The 12,864-nt window shown below is 39.1% G+C and overlaps 1 protein-coding gene across 2 annotated transcripts; it reads right to left on the reverse strand.

The window, feature by feature from the left end:
- Positions 1–1,409: 1,409 nt before the first annotated feature.
- On the reverse strand, positions 1,410–4,016 carry LOC125223855 (bidirectional sugar transporter SWEET4-like). Of its 2 annotated transcripts, XM_048127158.1 has the most exons (6): positions 3,824–4,016; positions 2,826–2,870; positions 2,695–2,731; positions 2,039–2,417; positions 1,825–1,944; positions 1,410–1,735 (listed from the first exon to the last, which is right to left on the reverse strand). In XM_048127158.1, the coding sequence occupies exons 2-6, from the start codon at positions 2,866–2,868 to the stop codon at positions 1,562–1,564; spliced, it is 753 nt and encodes a 250-aa protein (XP_047983115.1). In that variant the 5' UTR covers positions 2,869–2,870; positions 3,824–4,016; the 3' UTR covers positions 1,410–1,561. The 2 variants fall into 2 exon arrangements, with proteins under 2 accessions (XP_047983115.1, XP_047983114.1); XM_048127157.1 differs by lacking the exon at positions 3,824–4,016 and having other exon boundaries at positions 2,826–2,980.
- Between the last annotated feature and the right edge of the window lie 8,848 nt (positions 4,017–12,864).

Here is a 12,864-nt window from a genome sequence, read left to right on the forward strand (position 1 = left end):
ATATTAGTTTTAAATGAAATGTGAGTGAAATGAGTAAGTGGAATATGAGACCCTATTACTATTTATGATAAAAGTAAACCAGGACTCCTATTCGCGGACGGACTAAAATGGAAAAACGGGACACCTATTCACGGACGGAGGGAGTAGAATCTTGAACGAGTCCCAACTTTTTTTTTTTGCATAGTAAGCTTGGTGAGAAAAATTGTTTTAGAATTGTGATATTTTTCGTGGCGAGTAAATTTGAAATGAAAATATAGTCCTTCGTAAAAAAAAAGGACATTTGGGCCGGCACGTAAATTAATGCATGATTGGTAAAGTAAGAAAGATGAGGAGAAGGGTAGTTAAAATATTGTTAGTAGATAGTGAGACATTATGTAAGGACACGAACCCAATAAGGTCGGACCCAAACCCATTAATTTCGTGTTGGTTCGTGTCGTGTCAAATTGCCAGGCCTAGACGGAGGGAGTAATAATACGTAAAACACTTACCTTATCCATAGATATAACTGGGGTAGGCATTATGCTCCTCGAATGCTTGCTAATCTGTATTTGCGTCGGGTACATCTAGCTCGAAATGTATCCCGATCCCCCTTTTTTTTTTTTCCTTTCCTCTTCTTTAAGTCGGTAATGAAGCAATAGAATCTATTTGCAGACTCACTCATCTAAAGGGTTCGCACATCTTCTCACACTCGACATGCTAGAACATTGATTATGTAGAAGAAATGAAAATTTGGAATACTAGCTTTATCAAAATAAACTTTTATGTAAGTAATACTTACTCGAAATTCCTCAGAGTAGTCATTTTCTTATTTTCTTCGGTGCCAATGGCCGGTCAAAATTAGTTACATAATTCGAACGGACTTGAATGTCATAGTAATCGGTCTCTCTTGACATTGAAGAATAAAATGCACCGATAATTTCCTATACCATTCAAATATTAGTGAATAATTAATATACTAAGCTTATTTAACAATCAATACTAATAACAAATCCGGTATAAGGATCACTCTTTAATTGTTTATCACATCAGGCAAACCGAGTCCAATTCCATCATCACTCATACGATCCACATCCTCAGAAGACCATTTCGCAAGCCCAAATATCATAGGTAGAAGATTGATTTTTTACAAATCTTTTCAACCTCTAAGTAAACCTGTGATGATTATAACTAGTATTTCATGAATTGGAATCTAATAGCCATAGATTTGCTTATAAGTAGCATTTTGTCCTCAAACAATTTTTTTTAAAAATGAAAGAATTCTACAAATTAGATGCATATGAGTAATATGTATTGAAATGTAAATATTTGAGTAAAATGTATAATTGCGCAACATTTTAATTTTTGTAATATTTTCCTATTAAAAGTGTAATGAGAAAATTTTGTAATTTAGACAAAAAAAGACACTGTAATACCACCATATATATATACATTTTATTTACGCAAAATGAGCACACAACTTGGAAATCGATACAATAGCAGATCACGATTGCTTAGCAACCGCGACATTGAGCAAAAACAGAAATGAAAGAAATATAAATAGAAAATGGATAATCAAATAAAATCAAACTCCATTCAAAACGTCGCCGTTGGGGTTCCGCTCAGCATCAATTTTTGCCAAGTTCACATCCCCTCCCTGCGCTTTTCTCTGCGCCAAAATCCTCTGCGTCGATTTGTAGAAGCTCGCGTATAACACCAGCTGCACAAACCCCAGCGCCGATCCTATCGAATTCGGCACCTTCAATTCCAATTCCAATTCCAATTCCATTGTTAGAAAGAACAAAACACAAAATTAACATTTTGAATGTAGAGAAATAGTATACATACAAGAATGAAAGCATCGAATTTCAAAAGCGCGTAAGTCGTCCAGCACAAGCCGTTGATGAAGGAGAAGAACGAGATGAAGAAAGGCATGAACTCCACGCTCTTAGTCGCGATCACAAGTTTCTGCCAAAAAAAAAGAAGAAAATTACTGTTAATATATATAAGTGAAACCCATACTCCATCAGTATAACAGTCTGTTGCGGTAAAAGTCATTTACCATTACGGATAAAGGGGCGGCATACATCATGATGTTGCCGGCCATGCAGATGCTGCCGATGATGTCAGAGCGGGTCTTCGGTTTTTTAAGGAGAAGGAGGGCGCAGAGGGCGAGCGCTGCCAAGAAGAAGCACTCCGCCACCACCACCGCCACCAAGCGAAGACGCTTCATGGGGACGGAGTAGATTAGGAAGAGAGACAAGTAGACGATCTCGATTGCAAAACCGGCGCCGTTAATGGTCAGAACCAGCGTGCTGTTGGGTTTGACCATAGGCAGCCCGTATAGTACCCAAAGCCCGCAGTTAAAGAAGGTCGCTAGGTATGGTAATGCTGAGTATTGCTCCACCGCCTTTTTCTTCCATATTGCGTAAAATGTTGGCCTATTCACGTCAAAATAATCCGTCGGTCATTAAATGTTTCATTTTTCATTTTTAGTCCGTCTGTTAGTAAATATTCCATTTCACTTTTACCAATTTTAACAAATGTATCCCACATTCTACACACTTAATTCAGTCACATTTTATTATAAAATTAATATATATATATATATATATACTACTATTAGGATCCACCGTAAGTTAAACAATTTCTTAAAATCTGAGCCGGTAAAAAATTGACGGATTGAATATTAAAAATGGGAAAATGTTCAAAACTTACAAAGGGGAGAGAAATAGTGAGCCAGCTATGATATTCCCTGAAAATAAGCAAATAGATATCAGTAAATGAGCTAACATTTGAAACTTCTAATTAATTTATCTTTTATTGGTAGAGAATTGTCACCATCTTACCTAGAATGCCAACGATAGTACGAGCATCGTCTTTAGAAATCATGGCTGAAACAAGAAGAAAGAAATTAATGAAGAAAAAACCCTAAAATTTGATTGAGAGGAGATGATGAAGTTTGGGGATGGAAGGGAGAGGGAGATAAATGCATGTTGAATTAGAGATAGGGATTGTGTATATATAGATAGGAAAAGATGAAGAGGTTGAGTTTGGTGTTTGTTTGAGTATTATTACACAACCAAATTTTGTTCTGTCACCTGCATGACATGTATTGGCTGCGGCACTTGGAATAAAACATGGAATTTTCGTTTTCTTGAAAAATAAATATGAAAATAAAAAACAGAATTAATGTGGCACAATATTCTAAGCTCTCAGACCAGTGCCATAATATTAATTATTTTCTGGAAAATGCATTGTTACTAAATTCTGGACTGAGATTTCAATTTTTAGCGGCTTTTTACATAAATAAAAATAAAAGTTTATTACATACACTGAGTTCGAGCTAAACTTTATCCTTATCCATTAAGGTTGCTGAGTTGGCAATGAGTAAAATGCAGGTTGACCTTTTTTCACAATTTAGGATAATAAATGTAAATTGGATATATGTCTGCCAATATGTTTTTGATAATAAATGCATGTAGATTTCTGTTGCACTTAATTGAAAATTTTGGAGTATCCTTACAAGAACAAATATGAAAATGAACATACAAATACATAATCCTTTCAATTTGTTAAAAGATATAGTATAACCCTAGGAAAAATCAAATTAATTTAACCGGTTAGCTAAATACATTGGCTAGCATGCATAACAAACTTTCTTTGATGTTACCATATTATACGTAAACTAACACGAGAACGACAAGTTTCGCATCAGGTATCGCGTTTTTCTATATATCTGTCACGATATATATGCAATGCAGGATAACGATCGATGCTGTAAAGCTTAATGCGTAAGCATAATGAGCAAAATGCGGCCGAATCTTCGGCCTTGAATGAGACGTACCTCCGGTTCCTTATTTGTTAGCTTTTCTTGGCGGACAACGACGAAATTATTTTCCTAAATCGAAATAGAAACGAGAAAGTTTGTCGAGGTCTAGGACAAATAGAGGTCGGTGTGTACATGAGAGGCGCAATGGGATGCTTCTCTTGTATGTTCTTCATAAACAAGTGTTCCGTTTTCTCTTTTCAACAATCTATGTTAGATAGTTGATAAAATTCTTGCCGTCTCTTTATCAAATTGGAAGAATTAAATTTTTGCTGAGAATACTATGTCTGTATTTATATGAATTGTATTATGGCTTGATTTAAAATGGACACTAATAAAAAATAGGTAGTTAATTAACTATTGGTTCCTAAGAGTTTAAGACTAGTGTATTGAATTTGAGGAGGTTGTACATCATTAATTATGTGGATTGGGAAGTACCGGTTGGTAACTAATGGTATTTAGTAAATTAAGGGAATGATTTTGAATATTGTGGATATTATTCAATGTGACATGTATGTAATAGTAAGTTAAAGAAGGGTAGGGAGAAAATCGTGTTTAGTGGAAGGTTTCTCATGGTAACAACGTGAAAATGTGAAGGTGGCATGCATTTTCTGTTGCCTTACTATACACCTATCCGTTTACCCAATGATTTTAAAAATATTTTGGTAGTTACTAGTAGTTTAAATCCTTATCTAAAAAAGAAGGGGGCTTGTTGAATTATGATTCGTACTAGGAAAGAGGAAATGGAATGAATAAAATATGAGAAGGAAGAGTGCACAACAATTAAAATATTTAATTTGGTACTATAATGTTATTTTGTTGTCTGTAATGTGATATCTTTTTAAATTAAATCTAATACCGATAGGCCTCGGGGTCTATCGAATGAATCTCGGCACCTGTTTGCACGTTAATGTTGGACGAAAGAAAGCAAAAACATGAAGCTAGGGTTTTCAGAGATTAGGGTTTTGAGGAAAAGAATTTTAATCCCCCCGTCTCTTAAAATTTGGCACCATTTGACTCGACACGAGTTTTAAGAAATGTAATAGAAAGTGAGTTGGAAAAGTTAGTGGCATGTAGGTCCTACTTTTATATATTAGTTTTAAAATAAAATGTGAGTGTAAAAGAGTTAGTGGAATGTAGGGACCACTACCAAAAATGGTGAAAGTGAAATGTGACAAATTTTTAGGGACAGGCGAAAAAGGAAATAAGTGACAAATTTTCAGGGACGGATGGAGTATTTCTTATTTCTTCATAGACTCTCTAATGAACTCTTATACATAGAGTTCAGACCCTCCTTGATTCGACTTACGATTCGGAAAAGAATCAAGCAGAAAACCCTAAAAGATTTAATAAACTAAACTAGGCAATTGTTCCAAAAATTAAGAAAAACAATTAAATAAAATAAGATAAAAATCTAATTCTAATATATCTTGTGTTGGCAATTGAAATATAAAATGAATGTAACAATATCCCACATCGGTGTACACAAAGAGCTTAATCCACTATATAAGTCTCATAGGCCCCTCCTCCTATCACCAATTGGTTTTAGGATGGAACCCATGAATTTCTATCATGGTATCAGAGCAGGTTTGGTACTCAGAACAAATTCATCACCGTCCCGGGCATACCTTTCTCGACCTTTTCTAAAAATACCTGCAAAACCACCAAAAATGTCAGAATCTGACGAAGAAAAATCCCAACTAACCAAAATGAATTCCTCTACAGAACTCGCTGCACAGTTTGCAGAGTTTCTGAAATGGCAAAGCAGCTAACAGTCGAAGCCAACAAACCAACAACCAAGCCAAATCTCTCCCAAACCAGAATCGTTTGAGGAAGTTCACCTTCAAACCAAGCTAAATGGTGATAATTACTTCTTCTGGTCGAATCTGATGGAGCGGGCTATCGGAGGAAAGGACTTAGCATCTCACATCGATAGAGTTCCCGGCCCTCCTTCAACCAACAGCCCAGATTACCAGAAATGGAAGCAGTGGACCACTGCTGCTTCAATTGGATCATAAACAATATTGAAATCAACTTGGTGAACGAGGTTTCTCAATATGCAACAACCCGAGATCTATGGGAGGGGCTAGCGATTACATGCGGAAGTGGTGTCGATCCATTCCAAGTCGGTGACTTACACAGACAGGCGTATGGTATGAAGCAAGAGAATCTGACACTGGAGGCGCTCTGGATAAAATTCCAGGACCTCTGGATCTCAATTGATGCAAGGGATCCGAATCCCATGGACACCCCTAGAACAATAGAGAAATACAACAAAACACACAAAGACATAGGTTGTATTAATTTTTGTGGGCATTAGATGAAAAATACGATACAATCAAGAGAGAATTACTGAACAAAGATCCGTTACTCACCGTGAGGGAAGCGTATGGAATTGTGAGACAAGAGTCAGCCAACTCAAAGGTCATGAAGACGACCAATGGCTCCAAGGATTCTGGAGTGGGAATCGGTCTTGGAGCATTCGATTGAGGGCGTTCAACAACCAATCCACCGCCCCGCTTTCCGACCAACCGAAGGATAGAGGAAGACAAGAGCAAGCTCTCATGTATCTCTGTGGCGGAAAGAAGCATACCCGAGAAACATGCTTCCATATCCATGGATACCCAGAATGGTGGGAGGAGATGAAGAAAGCGCGTTGAGCTAGAGAAAATCACGGAGGAGGAAGGGCTTCGGCATCAGCAGTAGTGGCGGTCGGACACCGAGCTGCCTATACCGAAAATTCGGCGGGTAACTTCGGTGCTCCAGTTGCCGGAAACCATGGCGCTGAAAGAAGTAAGGATTAAGAGAAGGCGGTCGTCACAGTCACGACGACGAGGGTTTGGTGTGAAGGTAAAGGGGGGTTCTTGAATTTGAACCCCTCAATTTTCCCTAAATCACTCTATTTACCCCTTTCCACTAATATTACTACTTGCACCCCAAAAGTTTTGAGAAATTACTTTTTGACCCCAAAACTGATGATGATTTCACTAATAAGCCCCCAAAATGTGGAAACTTTCAAATACACCCCAATGTGACTTGTTATAATTCATTCCATACCTTAGCAAATTCATCTACAACAGAATTAGGTGAAAAAAAGTAGTCATTGGATTTTTTACTGTGGGGCAACTTATACGATGTCCTACGATGCATACGATTTTCTACAAATTTCAAACTCTAGTAAAACTTTTGTCCAAACATCTAGTGGGGATTTAGCAACAGTTCATGGGGCGGGCACCATTAATATATCTCGGACCTTGAAACTCTCAAATTGCCTTTTCGTTCCTTCCCTATCCCACAAATTATTATCTGTGAGTCACGCAACCAAGGAACTTAACTGCAAGTTACTAATGCAACCTGATTTCTGTCTATTACTGGATACCCAGACGGGGGCGATAGTTGGGTGTGGAACTGAACGACACGGACTGTACTATGTGGATGAGGTGGCCTAACAGAGTACTGCGTTGCTATCTCACGGACTAACTGAAAAACAAGCTTGGTGTTAGGATTGATTATCAAGAACAAGATTGAAGGAACAGATGAGGTTTGGGAGAAATCGAGAGAGAGCTTTTATTTCTTCCAGCTGAAAACAATTTGGGGTAATTACAATTTGAAATCCCTAATTTCTCGGCTATATAGGGAAAGACAACTCATCAACTTAAGAATTGATCCAATGGCTATAAAAGCATCTATCTTATCTAAACAAATCAATGGCTAAGATTTAAACACTCATTTAAACACAAGCCACATATTACTAAGTGTTTGAGCTATTTGAGCATATATCTACAAATCTCCACCTTGCTCAAGTAGCTCCATCAATGTGTTGCAGCAGGATCAGCTTCCTACACAACTCAAGCTTCTCCCTTGGCAACGCCTTTGTTAACATGTCTGCCGGATTGACTGCAGTAGCCACTTTAAACACTTCCACTTCACCCTCTTCTATCTTCTCTCTGATAAAGTGTAGTCGCACATCAATGTGTTTGCTTCGCTCATGAAATACTTGGTGCGTAGCAAGAGACGACGCACTGCTACTGTCACAACCAATCGAAACAGACTTCTGTCCAAGCCCAAACTCTGCAGCCAAACCTTTGAGCCAAAAGCTTTCCTTGAATGCTTCTGTTAGTGCAAGATACTCAGCCTCTGTGGTTGACAAGGCTACAACATGCTGGAGACTTGATTTCCAGCTAACTGCAGAGCCAAACATGGTGAATACATAGCCGGATTGAGACCTTCTGTTATCCTCATTACCAGCAAAATCAGAGTCACAAAATCCAACAATCGGATCACCAGACCAGGAACTTGCTCCTCCATACCAGATGCCCAACTTTGATGCCCCTTTTAAGTATCTTAGCAACCACTTTAATGCTGACCAATGCTCCTTTCCATGTTCAGACATAAACCTGCTTGTTAGGCTAACAGCTTGAGCAATATCCGGCCTAGTGCATATCATGGCATACATCACACTTCCTATGATATTCGCATATGGAATGAGCTTCATCTCCTGCCTCTCCTTCTCAGTTTTTGGCCTCTGCTCCACTGACAACTTGAAATGTTGAGCAATTGGTGTGCTAACTTCTTTCAAGATGTCAATCCTGAATTTCTTTAGAAATTTCTGAACATAATCAGTCTGCCCAAGCCATATGCTTCCATTTTTCCTGTCTCTGACTATGCTCATCCCAAGTATTTTCTTTGTCGGCCCAAGATCCTTCATATCAAATCTTGATCTGAGGTCCTCCTTTACTTGCTGAACCTCCTTCAAACTAGAACCAACAATTAACATATCATCTACATACAACAACAAATATGCTACAGCCTCTCCACCTTTCTTCTTAAGATACACACAAGAGTCATACTTAGATCTGATGAAACCACAACTCACCATGTGGCTGTTGAACTTCTTATGCCACTGCCTGCTAGCTTGCTTGAGGCCATAAAGACTTTTGTTGAGTTTGCAGACCTTCAACTCTTGCCCTGGGCTAACAAATCCCTCAGGCTGCACCATATATATAGTTTCTTCTAGATCACCAATTAAGTAGGCAGTCTTCACATCTAGCTGCTCTAGCTCCCAATTCTTTCTTGTTACTATAGACATCAACATCCTTATAGAGTTGTGCTTCATCACAGGGGAAAAAACCTCATTATAATCTATCCCATATTCTTGGCTAAAGACTCTTGCAACAAGTCTAGCCTTATATCTGATTGAATCATCAGCCTCCAATTTCTTCTTGAAGATCCATTTACAAGTGACTAGCTTCCTGCCCTCCACCTTATCCACCAAAGCCCATGTTTTATTCTTCATCAAGGACTCCATCTCCTCATTCATAGCTTACACCCACTTATTCTTCTCTTTACTCTGCATAGCTTTTGTATAAGTCAATGGCTCATCTAGCTCCACCTCTTCTGCTGCCATTAGTGCATAGAAAACCATCTCATAATCAGAAAACTTGGAGGAAGGTTTAGGCACTCTTCTGACTCTATCTCTGGCCATCTTGTAATTTTGCAGGTCTTCTACCTCAGTGTGTGGCTGATTAATCCCATCAACAGAGCTGCTGGAGCTTTCATGTACTGGTTCATTAACATCATCAGTTGCCTCATGTGTGTGTTGAGCTCGGCCCTGATCTCTTTCCTCATCTGGCTCCACCTCAAAGTCATTATCACTATCAGAAATAACTCTGACCCCATCAGAACCAGCCACCTTATTCAAATAAGGCATATCATTTTCAAGAAAGATTACATCCCTGCTGATCAGAACATTTTGTTGCCCAGGTTCTATACACCACAACCTGTACCCCTTCACCCCTTTCTGGTATCCCAACATCACACACATCAATGCTCTGGGGTCTAATTTCCCTTGCTTCATATGGGCAAACACCTTACAACCAAATGGTTTCAGATCAGCATAGCTTGAATGTTTACCATACCATCTGAAGTCTGGAGTGTCTTCATCTATACTTGATGAAGGACACTTGTTCAACAGATACACAGCTGTTGAAGCAGCCTCTCCCCAGAATTTTTTGCCCATCCCTGAGGAGAACAACATACATTTAACTCTCTCAACAATGGTCTTGTTGGCTCTCTCAGCCACACCATTCTGTTGAGGATTCTTGGGGACAGTCTTGTGCCTCTTAATCCCCCTTTCTTTACAAAAATTATCAAACTCTTTAGACACATACTCAAGCCCATTGTCTGTACTGAGGCACTTCAACTTACAACCCTTTTCTAACTCCACTTTAGTACACCAATTCTTAAAAGTGTTGAAAGCCTCTGACTTCTCCTTAAGAATATAAATCCATATCTTCTTAGAATAATCATCAATCAGTGACATATAATATCTACCTCCACCAATAGTATTAACAGTCGCTGGCCCCCATAAGTCACTATGTATGTAATCTAAAGGAGAAGTGGAGATGTGTTTAACAGTGGGATGTGGCTGCTTCTTTGGCCTTGCCTCTGATGCAATCTTGACATGGATCTGGTTCTTGTGTGTCATCAGCAGAGATAACTTGCTTCTTTATCAGCTCCTTGATGCTTCCCATGGCTGGATGGCCCAGCCTTTCATGCCACAATTTTAGGCTTGTGTGCTTCACCAAATTCACTTCATCTTTCTGAACCTTAACCACTGAAGCATAATGGTAATACAAACTGCCTCTTCTCTCTGCTGTCATGACCACATCATTCCCTCTCTTCACCAACATCTTTCCACCAGAAGATAAGAAGGAATACCCTTTCACCTCTAGTGATCCTAGAGATACCAAATTTCTTTTCACTTCTGGAATATATCTAACATCTGTCAGCAACTTTAGAGTCTGATCTTGCATTTTTAATCTGATGGATCCTATTCCTTTCACACTGCATATTTGATTGTTCCCCAAGGTTACAGTGCCAGAGGCCTCATCAATCCGCTCAAACCAACTCAAATTCGGGCAGATATGGAAGCAACATCCACTATCCATTATCCAAGAAGCCCCATCTATTGTTCCATAACATTTAATGCTTCAGCTTCTTGTATAAGCTCCACACAATCAGAGGAACCTGCACCTTGATTACCAGATGTTGCTTGTTTCTTTTTCCACCCGAAACAATCCTTCTTCAAATGACCGGGTTTCTTGCACCAGAAGCACACCCTAGTTTCCTTCTGATCACTCCCAGAGGGCTTAGGATTATCATACTTCTTCTTAAATCCTTTCTTTCCCTTGAATTCTTTAATATTCAAACTTTCAGAAGAGGGATCAACATTCTTGGTACCTGCTGATTGCAATTCATTCGCCCTTAGAGCCGTTTGAACCTCCAGGAGAGTAATAGTACCTTCCCTCCCGTACATAATTGCGTCGCGGAGTTGGTCATACGCCTTTGGCACAACATTCAGGAGGAGTATGGCCTTATCTTCATCTGCAATCGTCACATCGATGGCTTTGTCAAAGTCCTCCAATTGCTCCATCACCCCTCTATCCTCCATGAACCTGTACGAATAGAGCCGTTGCTTCAGCAGCCGGTTGGCGAGTGACTTCGTCATATACAGAGTCTCCAGCTTCGCAAGAATCCCAGCCGCGGTCGTTTCTTTGGTGACCTCCCTTAGCACTTTATCGCCGAGACACAGAACCACGATACTATGAGCCTTCGCCATGATTTCAGCTCGTTTAGCGATGGCCTTCTCATCAGGATCAATCGGTGCCTTATCTTTCTCCTTCTCCTTATCTGCTTCAAGCGCCACCGAAAGCTCTTGTTGAATGAGCATCGCGCGCATCTTCATTCGCCACAGACCGAAGTCATTTTTTCCGGTAAACTTTTCCGCTTCGAACCTTGAAGCCATCTTGTCTCGTGAATTCGCTTCCGATCAAATCACAATTCGCCTGCTTCACTTCCCACAGACGGCGCCAATTTGTTAGGATTGATTATCAAGAACAAGATTGAAGGAACATATGAGGTTTGGGAGAAATCGAGAGAGAGCTTTTATTTCTTCCAGTTGAAAACAATTTGGGGGAATTACAATTTGAAATCCCTAATTTCTCGGCTATATAGGGAAAGACAACTCATCAACTTAAGAGTTGATCCAATGACTATAAAAGCATCTATCTTATCTAAACAAATCAATGGCTAAGATTTAAACACTCATTTAAACACAAGCCACATATTGCTAAGTGTTTGAGCTATTTGAGCATATATCTACACTTGGCTTTGGTACCGCCGGTTAGGGCATCCTTCCATAGGATATCTTCATTTACTTTTCCCTAAGTTCATTGATTCATCTTTTTCCTTAAATTGTGAGACATGTTTTTTGGCCAAAAGCCACAAACATTCATTTAAGTTAACCAATACTCGTATGAAAACTCCTTTTGCTTTGATTCATTCTGATGTTTGGGGTCCTGCACCGGTTAATGGGGGCCAAGGGTTTCGTTATTTCTTACTGTTTGTGGGTGATTATTCGCGCATGACTTGTGTTTATTTTTTAAAGACAAAATCTGAAGTTTTTTAAAAATTTACTCAATTTTATACTCTTGTGCAAACTCAATACAAACAGTCCATCCAAATCCTTAGGTCCGACAACGGGGGGAATTTGTTAACTCCAAAATGCAGGATTTTTGTGTCAAAAGGGGTTTAGTACAACAAACAACATGCTCACACACTCCAGAACAAAATGGTGTTGCAGAAAGGAAAAATAGATATATCCAAGAGATAACTAGAGTCTTCCTCATTGAATCAAAACTCCCCAAATCTTTTTGGTCTGAAGCAATTGCTACTGCAGTTTACCTCATCAATCGTCTCCCCACACATATCCTAAACTTCAAGACACCCTTGGATATTTTTTCCCAACAACTCCCTATTCCTTCACCCCTCAGCCTGGAACCCAAAGTTTTTGGATGCACCGTATTTGTTCATATACCCAAAATCGAACGATCAAAATTCTCACCTTGTGCAATTAAATGTGTTTTTCTTGGATATGGTTAAACTCAAAAGGGGTATAGGTGCTATAACCCAAAAACACGAACACTATATACCACAATGAACTGCGATTTCGTAGAAGGGGAATACTTTTATGACCAATCTAGTGGTCAGAGGGATAA

The sequence above is a fragment of the Salvia hispanica genome, chromosome 4 (assembly GCF_023119035.1).
Source record: "Salvia hispanica cultivar TCC Black 2014 chromosome 4, UniMelb_Shisp_WGS_1.0, whole genome shotgun sequence".
In the NCBI taxonomy this organism is placed as follows: domain Eukaryota; kingdom Viridiplantae; phylum Streptophyta; class Magnoliopsida; order Lamiales; family Lamiaceae; genus Salvia; species Salvia hispanica.